The sequence below is a fragment of the Lepidothrix coronata genome, unplaced genomic scaffold (genome assembly GCF_001604755.1).
Source record: "Lepidothrix coronata isolate B3197 unplaced genomic scaffold, Lepidothrix_coronata-1.0 Scaffold0, whole genome shotgun sequence".
Taxonomy (NCBI): Eukaryota; Metazoa; Chordata; class Aves; order Passeriformes; family Pipridae; genus Lepidothrix; species Lepidothrix coronata.
In genome coordinates this window covers 10,937,622-10,964,481 of record NW_016690180.1, presented here as the reverse complement: position 1 = coordinate 10,964,481, position 26,860 = coordinate 10,937,622, and the positions used below count along the sequence as shown (strand labels likewise).

At 38.2% G+C, this 26,860-nt stretch overlaps 2 protein-coding genes across 3 annotated transcripts in view; one reads left to right on the top strand and one right to left on the bottom strand.

Moving 5' to 3' along the window:
• Positions 1–16,106, top strand: part of WDR19 (WD repeat domain 19) — a 42,934-nt gene extending 26,828 nt beyond the window's left edge. Inside the window, exons 27-37 of one of the 2 annotated variants that reach the window (XM_017803835.1) lie at positions 511–623; positions 1,463–1,531; positions 1,889–1,966; positions 7,053–7,149; positions 9,394–9,518; positions 10,180–10,261; positions 10,906–11,056; positions 12,326–12,449; positions 14,222–14,298; positions 14,986–15,106; positions 15,908–16,106. In XM_017803835.1, the coding sequence (XP_017659324.1) occupies positions 511–623; positions 1,463–1,531; positions 1,889–1,966; positions 7,053–7,149; positions 9,394–9,518; positions 10,180–10,261; positions 10,906–11,056; positions 12,326–12,449; positions 14,222–14,298; positions 14,986–15,100 (1,031 nt within the window). In that variant the 3' untranslated portion in view covers positions 15,101–15,106; positions 15,908–16,106. Of the gene's footprint in view, positions 1–510; positions 624–1,462; positions 1,532–1,888; positions 1,967–7,052; positions 7,150–9,393; positions 9,519–10,179; positions 10,262–10,905; positions 11,057–12,325; positions 12,450–14,221; positions 14,299–14,985 lie in introns of both variants that reach the window. The other variant, XM_017803825.1, reaches the window with a different exon arrangement.
• Positions 16,107–16,422: 316 nt separating this feature from the next.
• Positions 16,423–26,860, bottom strand: part of RFC1 (replication factor C subunit 1) — a 33,041-nt gene continuing 22,603 nt past the window's right edge. Inside the window, exons 13-25 of the mRNA XM_017803849.1 lie at positions 26,015–26,411; positions 24,977–25,086; positions 23,231–23,345; positions 22,687–22,775; positions 22,155–22,292; positions 21,640–21,735; positions 21,377–21,475; positions 20,747–20,901; positions 20,514–20,631; positions 19,448–19,593; positions 18,745–18,958; positions 17,524–17,715; positions 16,423–16,968 (exon numbers count right to left, since the gene is read on the bottom strand). Coding sequence (XP_017659338.1) covers positions 16,867–16,968; positions 17,524–17,715; positions 18,745–18,958; positions 19,448–19,593; positions 20,514–20,631; positions 20,747–20,901; positions 21,377–21,475; positions 21,640–21,735; positions 22,155–22,292; positions 22,687–22,775; positions 23,231–23,345; positions 24,977–25,086; positions 26,015–26,411 — 1,971 coding nt within the window. The 3' untranslated portion in view covers positions 16,423–16,866. The remainder of the gene's footprint in view (positions 16,969–17,523; positions 17,716–18,744; positions 18,959–19,447; positions 19,594–20,513; positions 20,632–20,746; positions 20,902–21,376; positions 21,476–21,639; positions 21,736–22,154; positions 22,293–22,686; positions 22,776–23,230; positions 23,346–24,976; positions 25,087–26,014; positions 26,412–26,860) is intronic.

Here is a 26,860-nt window from a genome sequence, read left to right as displayed (position 1 = left end):
GGGGTATGGTTTTAAGCTGAAAGAGAATAGGTTTAGATTAGATATTAGGAAAAATTTCTTTACTTTGAGGGTGGTGAGGCACTGGAACAGGCTGCCCAGAGACGCTGTGGATGGCCTATCCCTGGAAGTGTTCAAGGCCAAGTTGGATGGGGTTCTGAGCAACCCGTCTAATTGACAGTGTCCCTGCCCATTGCAGGGAGTTCAAACTAGATGATCTTTAAGATCCCTTTCAACCCAAATCATTCTATGACTCTATGAAAAACAGAAATCCCATCATGATGTAAAACCTGGGAAAACAATTATTTCACTGCATTATTAGCTCCTGATTTCTGACGTTTAGTCTGATTAAATAGGAAGAAATGTATAGGACATAATTTGAGTCTGTCTGGCTTTGGTTTTCTTTGAATGTCAGTAGGAAAAAAAAAGTAGAATAGGAGTTTGTTCCTTCACTAGGGCCTTTATCTTACTTAACAAGAATACTCTGCTATTACTGTGATCTCTCTGTTGCAGGTTCTGAAAGTACTAGCAATGAAGATTATCAGAGCATTGCACTATATTTTGAAGCAGAAAAGAAACATTTTCAGGCGGGAAAATTTTTCTTGCTGTGTGGTCAATATGGACGGGTCAGTACTTAAATAGAATAAAATAGTGAAAGTTAAATGTTCAAAGAAACTGTTCAAAATACAATACTTCAAAATCAGAAAAGTTCATGGTAAATTTTAAATGCTTTAACTGATGACATACTGAAATTTTTTAAAGTGTAAAATCCATAAGCAAACTATTTATATTTACAATTATCTAGATTGTATTCTGTGAATTATACCCTGCTATGCACATAACCTTTTCATAGCAGTAGAAGCTCCAGGTAGATCAGTGATATACTATTGTCAGCATATCTCAAAATGATCCACAGCAGTAGAATTTATTTGCATTTTATTGCTTGGACCAGCAGAGACTTGGTTGCCAAGTAATTAATTCATTTAATACTATAGCATTCCTTAACTGAAAGCTTTTTTTTTTTTTTAAGAAAATATGTTAATTGAAATATGTTGATTGACATACATCCTTTTGATCAGGTACAAATCAATGAACTGATACTTATTAAACATTTGACTTTTGCATATTGAATACATACCAAAAAAATACGATTTATTTTTGCAAATTACAGCCACTGTAGGTGACAACTCCTTCAACTGGGGTGTAGGGGGGTCCAGTGCACATTAATCTTTAATTTCTTCTCACCATATTGCTGTGAACATCTTTCACAGTTGGTGAAGCTGTACACCAGAATTTGGCAAAGACTCAACTGTTTCTTGCAGGAGTATCTGTAAGAGCAGCTGCTACTTCTGTAGTGGAGATAAGCATTTAGTTTGCTACTTGTCTGTCAAAATGAAGAGATAAAAATTAGTGAAAAGCTAATTTCATGTGTCTCAGTTTTAACTTTTCTTCTGTATCATTTTAGGCATTAAGGCACTTTATGAAAAGTCCAAGCACAGAAGATAACTTGGCTATAGAAATGGCAATTGAAACAGTAAGCAACTTTGATAAAACAAAAATTCTTCATCTCTTCAAGAAGTTTACCTTTAGTATTGTGGCATTTGCCTAGCATCAGTGTGTGTATTTGAACAGAATGCAAATAGAAGGAAAACTGTGTCAGTAAAGATGATATCTAAACATATCTAAAAATCCCAACATAACACATTATAAAATAAATATGAACTACTCCATGTCAAAACTGATGAACCAAAGAATCATCTGGCTTGAACACACAGAACTAAAAAAATTAATGTTCTAAATCTATCTAGTTTCAGTGTCTTACGGAAAGCCTCTTTATGAGTAAGTTATTTTTCCTTCTTCTATCATGATTTCTTCTGTCTTTATTTAACAGGTGGGACGGGCAAAAGATGAAGCCCTAACAAATCAGCTGATTGACTATCTTATGGGAGAGAGTGATGGCATGCCCCAGGTATTGTATTTTTGTCAGTGCTGTTGTGTCACGTTGCTATGCTACAAGGTATTTTGACCTTACTTTGTCCTAAAATTTTTGGTAGACACAGACTGTGCTTTAGCTTGGTTTCATTAAGGAGCAAGACGTGGATGATCACTTTGCAAGTCATTCACCCAGTAACTTCAGTTTCAGAAACAGAGAAAGGAAGTATCTTAAATAGTTCAGTCATCTTTATGAAAACAGGTAGTGGGACAGAGGCAGTCCAAATTAATGCTCCTGCTGAGGGTAAGAGACAAAACTTAGCTGTTTGTTCATGCTGGTTTGCCAGCTGGCTGTTGCCTTTCCCAGATGGACAGACAGCATGCGTATGTCTGGAGACCAGCTGCAGCACTGATCTCTTCCTGTGGTATGAGAATTGGTTGAACTCTTGCAGTGGAACAAAATAAGGTACTAAATAGGAGATGAAGGTCAAAAACCTGAAGTTGGTCAGGCTGCATTAGTTCTTGTGTTCACACATAAGGCAGAAAAGGGTGTTGGACAGATTTTCAAAATTAGCAGCTTCCTGTTGATTTCCAAAGTGATTAATAACCATGTATTCACAAGCTTAGCCAAAAGCAACTCCAAAATAGTCTTCCTTTTTGGATTTCTTATTACGTAGAAGTATTTAGTTTAAAGGTTGAATTGATTATTCATAGAGTCAGTTTCATCTCCAGATACAGGCTGTACTTCTGTAAACTAAAGCACATTTCTGCTCTAGGCTGAAGAGTAAGATTACATCTTTAATTTATTATAGAAAATTAGAAAAAACAAGAGGCATATTTGAAGATTTTTGGTGACAGACCTTCCTAAATTTTATTAATAATAGAATAAAGTACTGTACTGATTTTTATGTTTTCACTCATTATTGTTACAGAAAATCTTCTTTGGACACTTAGAACCTTACATTCTTTTTCTGTTATACTATTTATGAGATGAGGTATGAGGTGCCCTGTGCTATGAGACTTTTAATTTCATGTGATCAATTAATAAAATTTAGGAAGAACCATTACCCTTTCTTCCAGGTTTCCTGCTCCTTTGTTGAAAGCAATTAATTCACTGGGTAATAAAAGACTTTTGACAGACTGGTAGATTGTTTCATCTTTTTCTCTTGTATATACAGATTTGGGAGTTAGAAGATACTTGTTGACAGATTTTTGTGTATTAGCTGCCAATGCCATAGCTTTGGTAATAAAAGGGGATAATTCACAAGCTAAGCAGAACATAGATTAGGTCTATGCTGTATCTACAATACAAGAAATAGATTTTGACCTTCTTATGTTAGCATGGTTGGTTTTTTCCAGTACAGATTAAAAATGGCCACTGTAAAAATGTTAGACACCAGAAAATCAGCATTTGAGCTTAAGATAAGCTCTTTTACAGTGTGACTGCTGAAGGGTTATCTGGTTTCTCTGAGTTTGAGCTGTAGAAAAAGTCTTCCCAGTCCATTTTTGGCTTTGATGATAATAGAACTTGTAGTACATTCAGTCATATTTGAGCTTGAGTTCATGGAACTAAGTGGCTGAACCACTTGAAGTTTTACTGCCTGTTACAGCAGAGCTGGAATGTGAGCTAAGTGGTGTGGCACCCATGTGTTTCTACTGTGAAAGAGAGATGTCACGTGAGGATATTGCTGTCTGCAGGCAATTGCTTAGTCAAGAAATTTAGTGTCTCATACAAACTCATGGTAAATATAGTCATGTGCAAAATTATGTATATGGAAGAATAAGTTATGCCTTACTGAGGGGAATAAGATTTGGTGACAATGGAGATGCCATGTTCTTGATGCAGTAAGTTATTTGACCCCTAATATTACAGCTCTGGTTTGTGATTCTGTTGGGAAACTGGAAATTCTCCGTTCTCTCTGTATGGTGCCTAGAGATCAAGGGTTTGATATTTTAGACTTTTAGAGACACTGAGCAGTTGATGGCCAAGCAGACTTGGCTTTTATAAAATAAAATAAAACCAAAACAAACCTCTAGCTCTTTATTATTTATCTCTTATTTTTACCTGTAATATGAAATATAAACATTAAAAAAATTATGAGAGAAGCAAAACATAGCAAAGCAGAGAGAATTCAACTGCAAGAGCCCAAAGAGAATTAAGCTGTTGGAGACATTGGATGAAAAATCTATGCAGTATCAGTGTAAGCAAGACTAATTTCACATTTATGCTGGAAGTTGGGTGGACAGAAACTGTAGCATTCAGTCTCTTCCCAAAACAGCAGCCCATTCAGAGAAGTATATGGGATTGGGTAAGGGAAGTGAGCTACAGTATGATCTTCATAGTGAAAAGGTTCTAAAGATTTTAGAAAACACTTAGGAATTTTGTGCAGAATGCCATAAATGCCATATTTAGCATTGTTTTGAACTTCAATGCAGAGCATTCTTTTCCTTGTTTAAAAGCTCTTTCTTGTTCTTCTGAATGCTTTAATCCAATCTACCATAGTCTCTCTCAGTGAGTAACAAAATTTTACTTTATCAAATTGTAAATATTTATTGTAAAAATTACTTTAAAAAACAATTAATCTTTATTATGCTATGGAGACTGGTTTTGAACTTATCAAGCAAGTGGAGTTCTTTTTAGACAATAGCAGCTTCTTTGTGGTGGCATTTTTGTAAAGCTGAAAGAGTGAACTTAAAAGTAGTCATGCAGCAGAAACTTGCTAATCATTTCAAACATTGATCTTCAAACCAGATCACTCACAGCAGACTAATTGCTTTAAATCTTCTACAGCCACGTTATTATCTGACTAATTACAAACTATTTCTTAGATACATTACTTTGCCAACTATTGTAATTGTTAACTTTAACATGTAAAGATTTGTAATTTGTCATGTGTCTTCTTTCAGAGAGTGTTACTAGCAAGGTTCTGCTGTTTTCTGTGTGCATATTTTCTGAGTACATGTGTTCTAAAAAGGAAAATTAAATTACAATTGCGGCTATCCAATATTAAGATCAGTTAGATTGCAATAATAAATTTTTCTAAAGACCTTAGGAAATGTATTGTCAGTAGAAAATTCTTTCCTGCATTTTTAGCTTTTAAACTTACTGATTTTAGAGGTAAGAATATAAAAGTAAAACATTAGACTAATTTTCCATAAATACCTATTTTTTTCTTACGTGTGGCTGCCATGTAAGTAATTTAAATATATTATTCAAGTAAAATATAATTAGGGACATGGCAAATACCATGTAAGGCTGCCTGTCCACGTTGGGACAGAATCCTCTCCTGCTAGAACAGGAGAAAAAGCAGAAGCAGCCTGGATGGGAAAGTAGTGCATCCTTCTGCTATCATCAGTGGAATGGCCATCTGTGGTCATTAGGTGGTATCAGAAGTTCAGAAGAATTACATCATAAATAATTTTTGGTTTACCCCACTCAGGGAATAGCAATTTTCCTTTTTAAGGCAGTTTACAGTGGATAAATAATATCTGCTAATGTAAGTAGTTGTGATTACTTTATTATCCAGATAACTATTTCATTATTCTTAAATTACAGTTCTTAAGATGTTCAACCTCTTGATCATGTGTTACTTAAAATTCTGCTCCATCATTAGTTTAACAGTAATTACTTTTGGTCGCTTAATGTTTTCCCTTATATTGCAGGTTAAAAAGCAGAATTTATCTTCCATTTTTTCTTTCTGTATGCCAGTCTTTCTCTCTTGCTTTTATTTCTGTGATTTTTTTTTGTCGTTTTTTTCTTTGCTTCTCAAGTATCAAGTTAATCTTTGCATTCATCTTCTCTATAAGGAAATGTCTTTATATCTTCATATTTCTGTTTCTTTGAAGTTCCGCTTTTTTTGCTCTGAGACTTACATACAAAACCCACATAGTATTCCAGAGAACAGCACAACGCTGATTAATACAATTCTTTTTATATCAATTTTTATACCATTTTAACATAGAATACACATTGTAAATGTTTGGATTTACTATTAATATGCAGAATTAGTTGGTTTGGATTTTTTTGCTAAACTGTCTGTAAAGCTACCAGTGTCAATTTTTGTGATTTGTACATTCAAGTTGGAAACATACCACTATATGCAATATTTCAGCTTAATTTAATCCTGATTTACTAGTTAAAAGATTATAATGTACAGACTTTTTTAGTTGATCCAATTTTAGAAATCACTAAAGATATGCTAAAGATATAAAATAGTGACATTAGCCCAGGTTTTTTTTCATTTGGTAATTCCTTTTCAACATAAGCAAGGTCATTTTATTTTGTATTTTAGCTGTGTTTTTATGAATTACCTCTTTTGAGGATTTTCTAAAAATCCTTATGAAAGACCCAATTCTCCTTTCTCTTGTTATTTTTTTTTTAACTAGAAATTTTAGTAGACATTACAAAAAGAGAACTTATGTTTGTTTTCTACAATACTGCCACCTTTTTAGTTTTGTTTTAAAATTATTTCACTAATTTGCCTGCTGTTGGATTGACAGTTTTTGGGCAAACCCTTTGCTCCGCTTGCCATTCTTGAATCATATAATCCATCAAAATACATGGTATAGCAAATTATAAATTTTATGCTTTTTGTTAGCTGATTCTTCCCTCGTTTTCATTTTTTTAGCTGTCTTGGATATTTACTATCTGGTCCCAGAGCAATACACTCTTTAATGGCTAGACTTTGTCATCCTTATCCACACTAAGCTGTGTCTGCATCTAGATCCATAAGGCAGTTTAAACATTTCTAGCAAGATTTCTATTTCTAAAAGGAGTCCTTTGGTTCTTTTCTGACACCATAACTGCCCATACATCTGAAACTGTTAGGTTTCCACCTGTAAAACTCTCCATGTGACTGGTGGTCTGTGGCTTTCTGCATCCATATGGACAGGGCTTGGCAGTGACCTGCCAGGACTTCCTGAGTGTGCTCAGCGTGGGTGTTTGTGAGTGTAGTGACAGCCAAGCCTTGCAGGTAAATGTGGCAAAGCTGAACCATGTTGATACAAAGAGCTCCTCATGAAACAAGCCAACTTGTCTGCTTTCTTTAGAGAATGGTGGGATGAGCAAGTAAAGAAAGCAGTACAGCAGTATATATTAATTGCTTTTGTATGATTTTATTAAGGATGCCAAGTACCTGTTCCGCTTATACATGGCATTGAAGCAGTACCGAGAAGCTGCCAGAACTGCTATAATAATTGCCAGGGAGGAGCAGTGTTCAGGTAAGTCGGTTTTCCCTGATGTGACAGCATCTCTGATGCTGCCTCCTCAGACACCCTGCCCAGAGTACTTTTATGTAGGATTATAGGTAGAGAAGACATGTATCGGTGCTTTGAATTGTATTCAAGTTTAATTTTTAATTGAAAGTAGCCTTTGTGAAAACATTGGGACTTATACCTGTATATGAAATGCTGGAAAAAAAAGAAATTTGTGGAAAATATCTGTATTCTTTATTACATTCAAGTAAAAGTAGTGAATAAGACAGCCTGTGACTTTAATTTTCTGTGTATCCCAGATCATAGAATTGCAATTTCTACATCTGGTTTCTGACTTAGATACTGATCCTTTAGTCTTTGCACATCACTTTTTTCACTAGAAGATGTGCACAGGAGAAGATTTCTGTTGAAGGACCAGACACGTGCTTACATAAACCTCGTTTTCCCCTGTAATGGGTAGCTGAAGTTAGAAATAGAGAAAAATAATAAGAGACAGGGCTAAAAGCAAAATAGCTATCATCTCCATTATTCACTCTCCTCTGTAGCCCAGCAACAACCCTACCATAACACTGCTTGCTTTTCATTTCAATTATGTAAAAGAAAAAAATCTATAAAGGAAAAATAGCAGCCTTGGGAACAGCCCAGGCAAATTAACATTTATGGGCTGCTCCTCAGCATTGGGCTAAGGAGTGGAAAAACCTCTCTGAAATCCTTGGCAAGCAAATCTCCCAATCCATCATAGTAGTGAATAATGCATTTGTGCTAATTACAGAAGCAGGAAATGAAACGGCTCAAGGGTTTAAATATTTACTAGCTTCTCTGAATCTGAAAACTTGTATCTAAAAGGCAATATCCCACAGTGTATTTCTTATTCCCTAATAGTACAGATATGTTCTACAACTGTGCAATAAGAAGCACAATATTTGTTTCATTAAAATCGCCAATCTTGCAGAAACTGTTTCTTCTGGTGAGGCACAGTTTTAGATCATCCCCCTCTTCAGCAGATTTCAGTGAGTTTGATTCTGAAGTTTGCACCAAATATAGTTTGTTCTTCCCTTAAAACTCCATGTAACAATAATATTTAAGTCATATTGTTTGGTATTTTAGTCTGGGTATGCCATTTCATGTGCAATTTTCCTTGTTTTTATGGGATTAGCTCAGTTGGTTAGAGCATGGTGCTAATAACACCAAGGTTGTGGGTTTGATCCCCATTTGGGCCATTTACTTAAGAGTTGGACTCGATCCTTGTGGGTCCCTTCCAACTCAGAATCTTCTGTGAAATCACATGATTGTAGGACTCGTCATATTATTCTGAGAGCAAGTAACACAGCATGAAAAAATAATGTTGTTTTCCAGCAACTAATTCTGGAGTGCTGTTTAGCTGCCTCACACAAATTCCACAATTTGATTCAATTGTTCTATTTGATTCAAATTACTCTATAGAGTAAAAACATTTGGTGATAAAGAAATATAGAGAGACAAGGAAAAAGTTTGCTGAAATAACTGAATCTGAAATTTCCTTTAAATGCTTCCAGCTGCAAAGAGTATGTCTTCCTCAGACTCTAATAATGAAAAAAATCCCGAAGTAACTGACCAACCAACCAACCCCCAAAACAAAACAAGAACAAACAACTAAGGATAGTCTAACCATACTAAACACTGGTTGTTTTCAGCTATGTCGATCATTTAATGGAATCCTGTGGTTTCTGAACGATCTTTGACAATAACCTTGCAGCAGTATAACCTAGGGAATTCAAACTTTAATCATCTCTCAACAGGTTTGGGGTTTGTTTGGTCGCAGAGGCAGGGAGTTGCCAAAGCAAATGGTCATGTAAAAGTATGTTAAACTAACATTTAAGCAATAGCTTTTGAATATCTGTTGTTGAAGAACAAAAAGAAATAACACCTGTAACTGTTCTAAAAATACCTTTTCTCCCCTTTAATGTGGAAACAATGTACTGGAGACAGCATCTTCCACTTTTAAAGTTCACTATATTCAACTGTCATCTACATATGTATTTTGCTACTGTTTAGATTACTTCAAGTGTATTTTTTTTTAACTAACTCCCTGGCTGATATTGTTTAGGATACTGTGAAAAGCAGCTGCCTGTGGCTTTCCAAAGAAATTGCCATGCAACGGTTTTACTCTAAGAATCAACATAACTTCCTGTTCAGCTTCCCTTGATGTCAGAAGTAAATAAATTGTTATGAAATATTAAATTTACTGTTCGTTGTTGTTTTTTTCTTAAGGAAACTACCGAAATGCACGTGATGTTCTTTTCAGTATGTATTCAGAGTTAAAAACCCAGAAGATTAAAATTTCTTCTGAGATGGCCACAAACCTTATGATTCTACACAGCTATATTTTAGTAAAGGTAAAGAATTGAGAAATTGAATTTATGTATAAGTTGCACAGTCTGTGATTTATTGAACTGTACATGTGGATGCTCTGTATCCATATAGAGCATCCATATACATATTGTCATATAGATTGTATCACAGAATCCAAGTGCATGCTAACTGCAAGCTTCAGGAGGATAATCCGTGGTCGTTTCTGCCTCTTTGATTAGCTTTTTTTTTTTTAAACACTGAATAATTCAAAATTACACATGGCTTCCTGTATTTCTTTTGCATTCATAATTTAAAATACCATGCTACTAGTACAACTATTTGCTATTACTGTTGTTGTTATTATCCATAAGTAAATCACTGCTTTTTTGTAAATTAAATTAAGCAGGGGGCTCAAATGATTTTTAGTAGTTAACCCATGGATGTCCATCAAGATATCCATTCAGCCTGCAGCCAGCTTCTGGCCTCCCTCTCTACCAGCAGTGGGGCAAGAGCCTGCAAATAGCAGGCTGAAGGCCAGAAGGACTCTTCTGGGAAAGAGCCACTATGGAGTCTCTAGTGCAGCTCTGCTCAGTTTCATGGAAGAGCTGTGGATGCACAGCTCCCAGCAGGATGAATGCCAAGACCAGGCTGCAGGAATTACTCTCTAATGGCTGCAGTAAATTTGGTATGTTTGTTATGTTCCAGATTCACGTGAAACGTGGTGATCACATGAAGGGAGCACGTATGCTTATACGTGTCGCCAACAACATCAGCAAGTTCCCATCACGTAAGTGCTGACAGTGTAGGGGAGCATGCTGTGCTCCACGGGGCAGTTTATTCATCAGCATTGTGTTACAAGGCTCATTCTCCTCCCGTGATGCTGTTGGCACACAGCAGAGTGTAACTACACAGTGTGCTCCGCCACCGCCCACAGGAGAGCTCTTTGATATCCAGCCTCCAGGATGGGATCGTCAGCAGCAGGTTAATCTGTCCTCGCCCACTGTAACTGCACTACTGAGCTGCCTGAACCAAACATAACGTCTCAGGATGGTGTGTAATGAAGTGATTGGTTCTGGGACTTCATGAAAAAATTTTAATTGATCTTCTTTTGAGAGTACTTCTTGGGTACATGAAAAATGTAGACTAAAATGTGGGCTTTAAACAGGGCAGGCCAGATTTGGGAGAAATGCTTATAATCTGAACATTCCTGCTGCCATGGTGAGCTTCAGGAGTGCAGGGCAGTGAGAGGTGAAACCGTGGTTTTCTTGTATATGGTTACAGGAATGCCCCAAATTCTGCAAGTGTTACCATGAGGAAGAAGAAAAATACTGTATTTTTTCATCTGTACCTTTTTAGCAATATTAGCTCAAAGGTTTTCAACATTAATATTGGTAAACAAATATTTGACATCATTTTTCCATTCTATTACAGACATTGTGCCAATTTTGACTTCAGCTGTAATTGAGTGTCACAGAGCAGGACTGAAAAACTCAGCCTTCAGTTTTGCTGCTATGTTGATGAGACCCGAGTATAGGAATAAAATAGATCCTAAATACAAAAAAAAAATTGAAACAATGGTCAGGTGAGTGGTGTTAATCAAATGTACACGACACGATACCAAAGCTTTATTTATAATGCTCTTTTTGCTCATAAAGCCTTTATCTTCTCTTCATATTATTTTGCTGTCTCAGATTTGGAAGGCTAAGACTCATTTCCCACCCTTCTCTGAAAATTAAAGAATCTTCTATTCCCTTGGATGTGATAAACCTTAAATGCAGCGTGAATGTAAAATGCTTCCTCATGAGCAGTAACTTCTTCTGTCTTGTCCGTAGAGATGCCAGTGCAGCCTTACAGGTTTAGTTGGTCTCTAGTTGAGAACAATTAGCTACTACAGGAGCAGCATTATGTGTGTTGTGATTTAGACTACTGACTAAATGGCTAAGATAAAAAAGAATGGGAGGGCAAATAAAATATATGAATTCTTGACATTTTCTTCCTTATCTGAAGTTTTGATAGATGCTAGCCAATTTTTCTGCCAGAAGAGGAAGCATAGGTAATTGTATAAGAGCAGGACAAGCATAGGTAATGTTTTTCTCATTTATTCTACTAGCCTCTAACCATTCTGGTACTCAGGGACTTACTGAGCTCGTATGGGTGGTTTAGGTATTTACTTATTAAGTCTCTAAGCTCTCCATGGACTTATCCAATGTCTCTGCTTGAAGCCAAGTAAATTTGTAGCAACAGGTGACTCGTATGACAGGAAGTTCCATTGTGTCAAGACTGGTCCCTAGCTGGTGTAAAGTGGTGCCTCGTAGTTTTCCTCATAGTTGGAAGAGACATAAAGGTCACCTAAGAAATCTGAAAATAGTTTTCTCTCCTGCCCCTTCCCCCTTAACACAGGTGCCATGATGTCTGGAGCAGGCCCATCACTTTGACAGATGCTTGGACAAACAAAGGCAATTACAAGCTGTATAGTCCCACTACAAAGCCAGAGTTTTTTCTGGTTACTCCAGTTCTTTGTGGTCCTGCCACAGAAAAACTCTTGAAATAGAGAAACCATATGTATAGACCTCGATTTTTGAAAGCTTTCAAAATTTTAGGATCTGTTACAGCTTTTAAAAGGTGATATTGTTTCTAATTAAATGGAAAATTACCTATTTCCAACTTTACATAATTGTGATGAAACTTGGGTGATAGTTAAAAGGAATGAGCTGATACAATATAAAATAGCAGCTGGAAGCTGTGCAACTAACTCAAAGGAAAAGCACTTGCTAAATATCAGTGGCATTGTAAAACAGCTTTGTTCAAGTTCAAACAGTTTAAGGGTTTTATTCACACTTGTATCTTTTAGACACCGAGACACAACTGAGACAGAAGAGCCAACAACAGCCTGTCCCTACTGTGCGTTCCAGCTCCCGGAGTGCGAACTTTTGTGTCCTAGCTGTAAAAACAACCTCCCGTACTGCATTGCAACCGTGAGTGTCTGCCATGCTTTCTGCACTGTGACAACGAAGGCAAAGCCTGTCTTCCCTTCTACAAATAAGTTTATCTGAATATCTTTGGTTTGCTAGTAGATCCAAGCTAGGTGTTTTTATGGTTTGTGCCTTTTTCTAATGTTACTAAATAAGTAAAACACGTTCTTGTTGTCTTTGACACTTTGTCATAGTGTCCTGAGTTGCCACCTACAAGTAGCAGGAACTTAAGGGTGACAGTAAAATCAGGAAGTCATTTTGGAACACTTCAGCTTCTTGAGAAGGCAGGTGGAGTGCCAGGTATCCCCAGCACACATGCAGTTGGTGCACTTGGGAGAACAGACAGGACTCTGCTGCAGGCACCTTCCCAGTTCAGCCCTCTGCTCAGAGGCTCTAACAGCTGACAGAAGTACCCCTTTCCTTTTCCATGTACAGGAGCTTGTGGAGGGCACAGCTCTCCTCCCCTAAATTCCAGGCTGCCAAGACTTCAAATGAAAAAAAAAAAATCATTAAAAAAACCCAAACCAAACAACACAACAAACCACAAAAAAAAACCAAAAAGCCTTATAAAACTTCTAAAGTCTGTTTTGGGAAACGCCCAGAATGTAACAGCCAGAATGTAACAGAATTTTTAAGGAAGTCTAAGGTTAAGTAATGGTTCAGCCAGTAACCTCAGCAGTTCTTAAATTTCTGATAAATAAGAAGTTTGTTTCAGGATACTTTGGAGTGTACTGAAAAGGTAGGGAGGGATACATTCCCAGGCAAAGTTACTGTATAGCTACTGGATAACACTTTATTTTTATTAGGTTCAAGTGAACTGTCATACTAGAATGGAACAAAACAGAACTTATTTGAACAGGAATCAAATGTTAGAGTTAACATTCTTTATTAAAACTAAAGAATTAAGTTTTACAAAAAAATTTATATCAATTATGTGATGTTTGGCTTTTTTTACTCTTGGTTTAGGAGAATAAGATGACGGGTATAATTTAGCAGTATTATCTTAAGGAAAAAACAAAGGATTTTAAATATTACTTTATGATCTAAACATAATGTGCATGTTAATGTATGTCCATCTTGGCTATATTTCATTTGCATCACAGGTATTTGTAACATCATTAAGAATGTGGCATTTTCAAATATCTAATGAGAGTCAGTACCAAGCAGTCTGCTGTTGCAAATTGTATTACAGCACAAATCTCGATGTAGTTCAAGTTGCTGCTGTGTTTTTATAGTATTGAAAAGGTAGATATGAATTCTTTCTATCAAAAGCAAATTAGTAAACTGTACCAAAAAAGAGAAAACATTTCTATGTAAAGAGGCAAATACCAGGCAGGCACTATGCTCACAAACTTGACAGTGTTGAATGGGCTCATGTGCCGCGGCTTTGGGGACATTTTTTGGTATGTCATACACAACACCAATAATCCCAGCGGATTTAGGTACAGCTCTGGACAGAGATGTACAGATAGCATTCTAGAATTACCAAACAAAAACTATTTTAAAAGTTGTATTTCAATACACTGTTAGATTTTTTTTTTAAGAGGAAGACAAATGATAGTGAAAACACTGCATCTCTTTGAGAGCTCCTTTTCTAGTTACAGAATTTACACAGTAATCAGACTACAGTTAACACTATTACGGTTTGGGGTTTTTAATTCAAGATCTTAGAACTCAGCTGCTGAGATTTTTTTCACAATAACAGGTACAAAAGTAGATGCCCACTGTACCAGGGCAGAACTTGACCCTTAATTACTTGTGGTTTTTGTGTGCAGGGTCGACACATGGTACGTGATGACTGGACAGTTTGCCCACACTGTGACTTTCCTGCCCTCTATTCAGAATTCAAAAAGTAAGTTTGGGGTTTTTTTCTATTGCAGAATTCCAGTGTTTGTTCATATTTTAGCAGCAAATGGTTTCATTTGGTACTAAAAACATGTAACAGCTGGGGTGAGTGGAAGAGAAATCCCCCTTACTCGGTAGTTGCACCTGCCATACTCACAGGACATTGCTTCAAAGTGGACCTAAAGCTACGATAAAGAATTGGGCCCATGACACAGGGCTCCAACAGGGCTGCATTCAGTAGTGAAGATGGAGGGGGAGCTTGTCTAAGTTCTCAGCTCCTTCCAGGAAGAAGGCCTGATATGGGGGCAGGGCAGGAAACAGGCACAGCAGCAGTCACCAAAACAAACAAAATACACACAGAATTGGGCAATAATCATGTGTGAGAATGGGACTGGATAGCTCCATTCCAATGTCAGGAACTGTGAAGCTGCTGAAACTTCATGTTTTAGCCCAAGCTCTTTTGTATATGTTTTAATTGCCAAAATTCTGCTCACTCACTGCAACTAGCCTTCCTGGTGTGGTGTTAAAAACCAAACCAACCTTTGCTCCATGTAGATAGAAGCAGCTGTTGCTCTGTCCTGCACGTTACATAGCACGGGTCAGAACTCTGCTCTAGGCTTTCTGCCTTGGGCCCAGCTTCCTTTCAAAAATGTTATAATTAGCATTTGACCAGTCACCCCTTCCTTTAAAACAGCATGTTACAGACTGAAAACGTGTGTCCCATGTGTTCTGAAAGGATTAACATTATTGATCTTAAGAAAATAAATGATTGCACGGCGTACCTCAAACCAGAAGAAGGGGACCAATAAATTCAGGTATGTGCTAGTCTATAGTTTTTACTGAACAGGGCTCATTCTAGAGGACACTGGGAGTTTCTCCAGCAAGGAACTGTGTTCAAGAATCTTAACTTACAGCCCCGGATAACTGAGGCCCAGCTCTATTTCCCATATTTGCCCTCAGGCATGTAAACACCAGTAGGCTTTGCTACTGCAACTGACCCGGTTGTTAATTTGGGCTTTAACTCCATTTACTTCTATGAGCACATTAACATCTCCAAGATGTTCTGGTTTGGAACACCAGCTGTGCTTTAGTAGCACAGAGAACAGTTTGAAGATCTCAACCTTATCCAGTCTCCTACAGATCCTCCAACAAGGGTTTAAGTGCAGGGGGAGAGAGAGAGAGGTGCTAACAGGAAGGAGCAGATCTAAAATGCAGGTTACATGATCTGATCTTGTATATTTAACAGACTATATCCCAGGATAACAGCAACAAGTATTGGCTTGAAATACTCATTTCAAAGAATGAGAGCACTGCTCTGTCTATACCACACAGATCCAAGACTTTGGTTTTCTTAAAGAAATGGTTAACTGAAAATGAGTTAACGAAGTTCCTTGTTAATTTTGACATTTGAAGGCAGATTTACTACTGCAACCACTTTACATAAAAACTCCGCAATAGGTCAGAGTAATGCACTTGTGCGAAGTTATATATACCACAATAAACTTCTTTTTGGGAGCTTTTAGTTGGTTTGGGTTTTGCCCTGATCTGAGAAAAGAAGTCTGCCATCACGATGTCTGTATCTCAAGATATGACTAACAACCTCTGTTTATTTTTAGAACTGCTTGTGTTGGCTGGCAAACAGCAAGAAAAGCTCTATCACAAGTTTTTCCCACAATGGTGTAATAACCATGCCACTTCTATTTTGTGATATCTGTAAATATTTAGCTTTTTATAAATTTTGTACTTTGTTTTATTGTAGTAATAAAACCGATAATTCCTACCAAGCAGAATTTGCATTTTATCTACACCAAAGACAAGCCACAGGGCAATCTTAGTTTTTCCTTTTTGCTGCTCACATAACAAACTCCCTACTATTCTCTTTTTCAGTATTACTTATGAATTGTTATGAGTACTTTCTATTAAACATTTCTTACTCTTTAAATATTCCTTTCTGGTTTTGATTAAAGATACAACTCAAGTTTTGGGACTAAATCCCTCACTAATTTCTGTGTCTCTAACTGAACAAAAGGGAAGTTTTAGGAAAAGAGGAACACACACACATCCTATACCTGAAGGAAAGACAAAACCTTGGAAAAAGGGAGACAGAACACTCCATGAACTTAACCAAAGCTTTAAAAGAGTCCTGTGAAACATTTTATTGTAATTTTATATACTGCGTAATTTCTATAATGTACAAATAGGCAATTTATGTTTGGAGTTTTTTGCATCATATACTATTTACAAGACTTCACCACATAATGCCAGGGGAGTTATAAAAAAAAAAAAAAGTAGTGAAGTCCTAGGAAGACTCAGCATAAATGCCAGGTAACTAAGCATCACGTTTTCAGCACGTTCATGCACCTGGTGTTTGTTGCACAAGGATATTTATAGTTTGTAACAATTACCACATTAAGAGTAAGTACAGCAGGGCATCTTATGAGAGTACAGGAGCTACAGCACCTCTATAAGAGGAGCATTTTCAATGCCCTGGTTCTACTTTCCCAGCTGCAGCACTGGATCTGTTTCATGTTCCTGCCAGAAGTTAGATAAGCAAAGCTGTATCCAAAGTAAGATTTTACTCCAAATGTCTCGTTTTCTCTTTTCTTTTCCCTTCTTTTTTTGTTGTTTCTTCGTTTTTCTCTCTTTTTGGCAGCCTGGAAGACTTCACCTTTTTTTGCTACAAACAGAATATACAAACAAACAATTTAAAATCCAGCTGCAACCTGACAATACCATAAGTTTTAAAAAAGGCAATCAGTGCTAAAGAAAGTCTCCTCTTTCTGTCCCCTTTCAGGTGTGAGGTTTTTAAATGCCATGGAGAGCACAGACTCTGCCCTAAGGGCTGACCACAGTTTCCCATTTGGCAATAGATACAAAGGGTATTACTAGGATTGTCATCTCTGATAACCACACACAAAGGCCTGGGGCCGCTCCTTGCCAATGGCACCATCCCCGACAACACCTAAAATATTACTAACTTTTGGAATCAAATGCAGCAATCATGAGTTTACAGTGATGTCTCACTTTGGTCCAACATTCAAGCAGAAGACAATGGATGGAAATAACAGACTATTTCACACTACCACCAGTTAAAAATTTAGAAGTTGAGAGATGATGTATCTATTACATTTTTTTCTTAATTCGTTTAGATGGTGTTACAACTCCCAGAAAGGTAACTAAAAACAAACAAAAAAACCAGTGTGGTGGTTTAATACTGAGGAAACTAAATTACCTTAATCATTGCATCACTTTCAACAGTATCTTGCTCATCCTCATCAGACTGGGTCTCTTCCACATTCAAGTCTTCACTCAGTTCCAATGTCCCTGCAGATCCCGACTGCCTTTTAGATGCCTTGAAAGAGCTAAGTGAATATGGAGTCAGATGTGCCTCTTTGTTGTAAGCACGTGTGAAAGCTGCTTTGACCTGTCAGGTTGGAAGGAAGGAAACTGAGCATCAGCTTAGGAACTGTAGATTGTTAGCTAACCAGCTCTTAGCTAGAGATTCCACATCACCTTTCCCTTGGAAAGACGTGACCAAAGACACATAGAAAAGGACACTGTCTCAAAAGGACACAGAAAGCATCTAAGAGCATATATCAGATAGACTATGCATCTTCAGATGCTTCTTGCTTAGGCCTACAGTGTAATTGCAGCACTGCTGTTCTGCTGCCACCTAATCCAAGTCGCACCAGAGCCACCTTCAGCAGCACTGAACACCTGCCAGACTATGCAGCATATTCAGACTGGGGGTAAACACCTCAAAGTAGTGTAGGGTTAGTTACTAGTACATTCTCCTCTTTCCCTGAGCATCTGATCTGGGATGGAGATCATGGTTGAGATCTCATGCCTGCCTAGTTTGTAACAGGGACTTGAGCTTAAGCTCACCTTGTACCAGGTGAAGGTCCCAACCACTGCAGTGGAGTAGCTGGACACTGGAGGAACAGCACACAAAGCACCCTAGGTCTGGCAATTCTGTTTAACTGGACTGTGAAAGATGGAACCTGCAAGGCAGCCTCTTAATCCAGTGCCCACAGCAGCTGTGTGCCCCTCCTCCTTTGTGTGATGGTAAGAAAGATAGGGCTCTGCCTGAAGGCCGTGCAGCTCTTGCAGCTCACAGCCAGGAACTTGCTGGTAGAAAGGTACCGGCTTTCCCTGTCCTTCTGTGTTCCACTTTATACCCCAGACACAACTGACTCCCGGTAATCCTGTACACCAGGAACAAAAGGTGTAAGACTCCTGAATGAAGCACAGCCTGACTATTGTTTAGGATTTACCCCTAAACCTTTAGTAGTATGTTTGACAGCTGGTTTACAAAGACTACTATCAGTCACAGTTAATAACCAGCTGCACCAACTTCAGTCTTCCAGCAGCACATCCATACCACAGCTATTATTCTAGGATTTCTTGTTTAAAGATAAGGAAGAAAAGGAAAAAATTCACTGGTGAATTTTACCTTGGAATCCAGCTTTGAAAAAGAACTGGGTTGGCCTCCCCACGTGCTTATTTCCATGATATTTTCAATATCTTCTTTCATCAAGCAGTAAGAGTCCATAAACGCTATAGCTTGTTGTACACCATCTGCTCCTAAGTCTTTCAAGGGCTTGACAAGTGCATCGCGCAAATACGACAAATACTCCATATTTACTGTCCTCTTGCATGCCTGGGTTCTTTGTCAAATTGAAAGTAAAGTATTGAGTAAGTAAATCTGTACAGTCACCACCACTGACTTCTAAAGACCAAGCAACAAGTAGGTAAGGAGGCCCTCAGCAAATGGACAATCAGCTGCCTTAAGAGCCAACTGCAAGTTGTACTGTGCCATTCCTTTTGCCACACCTGCAGCAGGGGTAACTGATGCAAGGGATTTGAACACAATCAGTCTGTGGAAACATATCCCTTACTGAGAAACAACTTCAGGGAGGAAAAAAAAAAAAGACAAAGTACTACTGACTATATCAAAAGTGTTTTTAGTTTGACTGCTGTCCAGATTAAGCACTAAGAAAAGTGTCACCAAGAATATACAAACATATTGAGAGCATATATGAACGTGTGACTTGTTTGTACCAAGCACAGCAAGGAATTAATGGTAGGTAATGAACTGCACAAGAACAAACTGTATCACTATAAACAGAATGCCAGCAGAAGAATATCAGTACTACCTGAGACTCATGTGCATTGCCAGTTCTTGAATGATACGATCATGTTTGCCTGTGGATGAAAATTTCCCCAGCCAACTGGGAAAGACAGGAAACTGGGACATGTAACCTCTCATCAGCTCCCCTGGGAGAACACTTGCATAAATAGCCTGAAAAAGTAACATACATGCCAAACTCAAATCACACTGAATTAATCTCACTGAAACCATAACACACTACCCTACTGGTCTGCATGGAAAGAGTAGTCAGTAAGTTCAACAGTGGAAACAGCTCGTTTTAAGAGAACTATCTCTTGGTTGCTTGTTTCTGTTCAATCCCTCTTGGGTTACAGCTTCATCTCTTGTTCCACCCTGTTTGTTACCATGTTCTAAAACACCTGTGAAATTATCTGGGGTTTGAAAACCATAAAAAAAACCCCTGTTTGGTTTCTCATGTTTCTCAGTTTAGAGTGTGGTCAAACAGCTGCCTTCACACAAGCAAGTCCTGTAATGTCCAACAGACGGACAGAGTGAAGGAGACATTTCCAAAGAACACTGCAAATATAAATTAACTCAGCTACATCACTAAGCAACTCATCTCTCTGGACCAGCACAAAGCAGGGGGTGAACTGGACAACCTCCAGAGGTGCCTTTCAACTTCACCTACAATGCATTATGATGCATTTTCTGATGCCATAATCCTTTAAGCACAAGTCTTGTCAGTGTTTCAGTGGTCATTAAAAGAAATACAGTGACAGAGCTTCAGTCCTCTGTGCTCTGGGAGAAATCCTGCGCTGGTGAGAGGAAGTACAGGGTAACTGCACATCAGGAGTGATACACACACCATGTGCTTCTATGCTTCCATAACACAGTCAAGCTTTTCAAAGTTTCAGAAGACTTCACTTCATGTTGCAGCATGGGCTCAACAATATGGACATGGGAAACTCTTCAAATCACCAGCGGAACAGAGAATACTACATGAAGTATGAAGTATACAAGTCATAAAATTATGCTGAAACGCCGATTTCCACAGATCAGTCTTTAACACTGGATACCCCTTAAAGCACATAAAATGAGTGTTACATGCTCACCTGTGTTGGAAGAAGATTCCAGTTCTGCTTGCTACGAATCTGTTTGTCCACTATATCACCATCACATATACTATCAGCTGCTTTACTCAAAAGCACCAAGTGCTTTTTCAGATTTCCTCTAGAAAAAAATGAAGTTGACTGTATTACAAAGCAAAAATATCCAGGTAGATTTTAGTCTACTTTGACTCCCTGACACAAAAGCCTATGTTAGTTTCGGGTATGGAGTAACTCACCCAGCAGCAGCTGGTTTCACATGTACATAGTTCTCCTGCACAAAAAGAGGTGCTAGGGAATAGTCATGGAAGAAAAGATCTGATTTGTCTATGAGAGACATACGAGAAGCTTCCTCTCCAGTAGCAAAAACCTTCCGGACAACATCAAAAGGGCCCTAAATAAATGATATTTCAGTAAGTCAGTGGGTAGCAGGTCAACACAAACAGTAAGACAGCACGATATCAACAAAATTAGTATCCAGGAATATCTTGACTCATCAGTACAATGTTCAGTATTTCCTCCCCAGAACTTCACCAGTTTTAAGAATTGTGTTTCACTTTCAATATTAAGAGAATTATCTCCTAAACAGAGAACTCAGGATGAGAAATATAAGCTTCATAATTGCATCTTATGTAATAGAGCAGTACATCAAAATATATGCTCAGTCTTAGATTTACTACTCTTCAACTCTTTGTGGCAAATGTGATAGCTCCCTGAATCTAGGCCTTAGTTCAGTGCTTTAGTTCAGAAGATGCTGATAAAGCCTAGTGATTATATCAGAATATGATAGTAAAAGCCAGTATTTGACAGTATTTGACACCAATTTGATATCCTTATATCAAATATAAAAGACAGTATTTGACACTTACCAGTTTGATATCCTTTTTGGCTCTGCTGGCATCTGTCTTAGCCTCATCATAAGTCAATGATTTATCTTTTGCACACCACATATTAAGATTATGTAAAACCTAGAAAACAAAATTTACCACTTGGTAGCATAGTAGGATTTCAATGAAGACTCAAGCAGAAGCAGCCTGACCTTTATGCATAAAAATACTATTCAAATACTACTTTGAAGTCAATGTACACAACGTGCTATCTGAACGGTCACTGATGATGAACTGGCACTGACCTGTCTGATGTCCTGATTTGCTGCCAGGATTATCTCTTGCATTGCAGGTGGGGGAATTTTTAAACCTTCTTTAAATGCAATAGACATCATGGCACCCTGTAATACACAATTGAGAAACTGTCACTACAGAATTCCTATGAATTCTTTCCCCTGCAGAACACATTGACACATCTACGAAAGAGCGCTACATATTTTTCTACTTTTTAAAGCACGTGTAGTTCAAATTCTCTTCCATAAACATAAGCAATGCTTGACACTAATGTAAAAAAGTGCATGATCTTTTTAAAAAAACCCAGCTTGGATATATTTTTAAGATAGACATCTAAAATCTGAAAGACTTTGGGATACTTCATTCTTTGAGAAGAAAAACTCAGACAACCCATTTTGAAAAGCAGAGTTACTCACTAAGATGATCAATTAAGTGGTGTATCCAATTCTGTATAAAATTCTCCCACGTGAAGGCAGAAGTTACTGATGGTAATTCAGTGCAGCCCTTACAACCACAGCCTTCTTACCTTAATCTGTTCTAGACGAGGTCTCTGAAAACGAAGATCCAAACAGTAGTGGACCAAGGAACGGATTTTAGGATGGTTGCGATCATTGCACATACAAATGATGGGTATCTTTGTGTGTCGAATCAAACCAATCAACTCCTGCAATTTAAACACGTTACAATTACATCACACAACCTGGATGAGAAGAATGATTAAAATGTCATACCAAACATCATTAGCAACTGTCTCAGCCAGAGCATAAACTTCACACTGCAGGTAGATGTCACCATAGAGAGACCTTAGGATAAATTTACCTGTTCTAAAGTGCACACACCCAAGTTTGTCACTCCAGGCTTCTTCTACACAAGTATCTTTTTGTCCCCTCTATCAATGCACAATTCTTACACAAAGATAGACCTCTAAAATACATCAGATTAGAGAGTTTCTGTTTATGGGCCATGGGTTGAGGACAGTAGACTGGCTTGAATACTTTGTTCTATATATGGTGTGCACTCTTAGCAATGGCATTAGCCAGGAACTACAGCAGTTTCACCTGAATCCCTCCTCTGTCTTCATTGCCTGCCATACCATCCACTTCATCCATGATCAATACATGTTTCCCGCTAACTGATGAGGATGTGCCTGAAAATGAATATGGACAAGAAAATGAGATGGAAATAAGAGTCTTGCTCAGAGTTTTACCCAATGCTTTATAGATTAGGTAACCCCATCCTAGGCAACTGAGGTGATGGTGAACCTCATGCTCTGCCACTTGATCACATGAATCTGTGTTCACACACCAGACTATAACATCGTGTCATCTTCCTAGAAACGAGTCCCACAGAACACAGGAGCAACTGCAGAGTTCTTGAGTAGTTTGTGCAGATTAACAACTAATTCTACTAATAGCAGGATTTAATTCTAAATAGAATGGGAAATAAAACAGCTTACTTAATGAACCCATCCATTAGATCTGGATTCCTCCACGTGACAAGCAAGGTAAATTCCTAACACTGCTATGTAATAAAAGAAGCTCTGTCCCTCCTGTAACCAGACTCCTAATACATCAAAAATACTCCTTCAATCAACAGACATACCAGAACAGAAATCCTTGATGCTGGTGTTGTTGAGTGATTCAGCAACTACTTCCTTTAGACTGTTCTTACTGCGAGTGTCACTGGCATTCAGCTCCACGTAGCTGTACCCCAGTTCCTAGTCCAAACACAGAAACCACACAAAAAGTGAGAACACAGAACAGTGAAAAAGCACACGCATATCAAAATCAGACATAGTATTTCAGAACTGCAGAAGAAAGCTCTTACAACATTGGTTTCACGGACGGTTTGTGGCTTTGATTCCTTTCTCCTTTTCTGTCACACTCCAGAAATATTTATAACTATACACAGAACAGATAAGCCCAAAAGACTTTTTCTTTTTTTTTTTTTTGAGCCAAGTGGGAAAGGGTTGAAGTCAGTGGCACAGATTTAGTTCTGGAAGATTAACAGAACTGCCACCAGGGATAGAAACAGAGCTACAAGCCAAGGCTGGCTAAGCTCCATGGTATTTCCAGTTGCATAACAAAGAGACATATCACATCCCTCTGAAAGCTGCAGGAAAGAGCAGCTTTTAACTCATTTAACTCATAGGAAACACATGGCTCCCCCAGTAGCACTAACACTTCAGAACAGGGCTGCATGTCAGTCCCTGACAGAACTTAACCCAGCTGCTACTATCAGCAAACTCCCCTGCCAGGAGCATGCCACACCACAGCAGGGAGCACACACAGCCTTGGTACTGTAGCCTTAACAACTCCGTTTTGTTGGTGATTCCTGTGGAGCACACTGAAATGCTCTGCAGAGACCTGAGGCAGCTCTGAGTAAGGCCACAGAAGCATGCTCTGAGAAAGAAATGAGCCTAGGAGAGTACATCCAGCTTTTCTGAAAGTCTAGTTTTGGGTGTGGCAGCAACTTGTTGACACAAAACTCTAAGGAGAAGGGGTAGGTGGGGGGAGGGAACTGGGAGTTACTGTATACAACTCAAATATTCAAGTAAGTAATCACTTCTTCCTAGCACAACGATGTGATAGATGACAATAGTTCTGAATCCTTCCAAGCTGATAATAGCATATTGTACAAAAGTTCCTGCAAGTCAAAGAAGAAAACTAATCTATAATTGGTTACAACAATACGATTAGTAAGTCAGTTTTAATGGTATTTCCGCAAGGTGGAGTTCTTGGCTGATTCTCTACTAAAGGTGGTGTGAGCACAGTGTTCCAGTACCTTAGAACAAGCCAATTTCTAAATTCAGATTTAGAAATGGACACATAGCACTGTCAACTCAAGTGGGGCTCGATGATCCTGATGGGTCTCTTCCTACTCAGCATATTCTATGACTCTATGAACTTCTCTCATCCTAAAGTCGTATTTCAATTTAAAGTCTGGGAGAGATCTCTCTTAGATAGAGAAAAACCACAACCTTAGGCTTTCAAAAAGCTTGCCAGAATTTGATTCCCACTAAATTTAGCGCAAATATTCCCCAACTTGAAGAACTACTGCTGAATGCTTATAATTTTGGAAAACCATTTCCAACTGTTCAACACACTGTGTGATATGCTTCCCCTCAATGTAACAGAAGAAAACCACAGACACCCATTGCTACATTCTTGGCTCAGGCATCTAAACATCCACATATTTTCACCTGTAACCCTGTTCTAAGCAGGTGGAGTTTGGCTGAGACCAGACCCTGGTTGTTTATGGGAATATCTATCTGCACACTGTATCTGTATCCAGATACAGAATTAATATATAACAAAAAGTGCTGGGAACAACTTAATATGAACTCACCTTACAAACCAAAGCAGCTGTAGTAGTTTTACCAACTCCAGGTGGACCAGAAAGTAATGCTGCTTTAAAACTAGTCCCATCATCTTTGCTTCCAGCTTTATTGGTCTTTGCTATAAAAAAAAAAAATTCCACATTTTACATAGGTATAATTACAAAACAAAATGCAAGCTTCTAAAGGTATCAAATGTCACTGGAATTTTTCCTCATTTAAGGCCCAATAAGAACATCAAACGATGCATACACATCTGTATTCTAACCACTTGGGGAAAAGCAGCTTAAACCAGCTTAAAGTATGACTTGCAGTGATTTTAAACTGAAAAATAGCAAAAGAGCTATTAATGTAATACAACCATTTCAGCAATTTCCTCACAAGCATATCATATAAATATACAAAACACCCCCAAACCCACACACCACCACAAACAAATTACACCAAACCCCAAACACACCACACATAAAACCTCCACTATGGCTGAAGTAAAACTTAAACACTATTTTAAACATAGGGGAAAAAAGCCTGTAGGATGACAAACTGTATCTACTTGACACATGGACTACTTGTCAGAGCCAGGACCTCAACAATTCATCTCATCCCCAGGTGCGACAGCAGCCCTTTAGACATGCTGCTACCCTGTATTTCCACGTGTACAGACAGGTTTGACTGGATAACCTCATTTCACTTCTTGAGAAAGAAGTCAATATGCTCAACTCAATGCCATTTTTAGATACATCACTGCTGGGTTATTCTGGTTTCTTTTGTAAAAGTGAAACTTAACACTTGAAAAAAAAAAACCACCTTTGAGACACAGTTTTCTGTTCTTTTTTGGGGTGGGGCAGTAGGAGGGGGTTAGTAAGTAGATAACTACTTCACTAAAAAAACCTCAGGCTCAACTGCTGCTAAAAATCCATCTGACTGCAGCGTCATTCCCGATTGCCAGAGTCGCTCTGCTCCCACAAAGGCCCTTATAGGTCCAGGGAACCAAGCAGTGGGATTAGCATGGACAAACACAGAGAAAAGTTAACCGAGCCATCAGTCACCTTGTCCATCTTCCAAGGTATTCTTGTGCCAGTTTCTGAGCCATCGGAGCAGTTTATTGGCACAGCTTTGCTCACCCTGCTGTCCAATAAGTGCCTTAAGAGATGCAGGCTTGTATTTATCCACCCATAGCAATCTCTCTGTTCCATCTTCATTAACCTCAGAAACCAAATTCCCCTCAGGTTTTGGGGCTTTCTTCTCCTCTGCAGTCTGACGTGTAAAGTCCATAAGCTTTCGAACAGCAGTGGTTTCTTTCTTGACAGATTTGACAGTATCTTCTTCTTCAGGAGGAGACTTATACTTTTTATTATCAGCTTCCCTTTTGAAGGGGCTAAAATTCCTTTTTCCAGCTTCGGCTTTCGGTGGTGTCCTTTTAGGTCTTGACTCCACTTTCTTTGTCTTTGGACCATAAAGGTAAAAAAATTAAAGAGAAATTAAAAAAGAAAAACACAAAAAACCAAAGAGCTTGTTTATTTACACATGTACAGGAGTGCTTCGAAAGTAACAAAACTTATGTATTGATTAAAAAAACTTCAAGAGCAGATATAGAAATACTCCTCTCTGAAAAATAAAGCACTGTTAAACACAAAGTCACCTGGTTCTGTAGCACAACCCAAAAAAAAGAGGCAGGAAATGTGTTGGTCATTCCAAGAGCAGTCCCCTTACTCATGAAGCCTAAGGCATCATTATACAATGCTAAACTGATGACTGTCAGGTTGGAAAAAATGGGCCAGACACTCATGAAGCTCTTGCAAAACAACATCTGCAGAAGTCATTCAACCCAATCCAATGTTCCAAGTTTAAAACTGAGACTGTCTAAGAAGATGCAATTACCCCCTCTGTCAGAT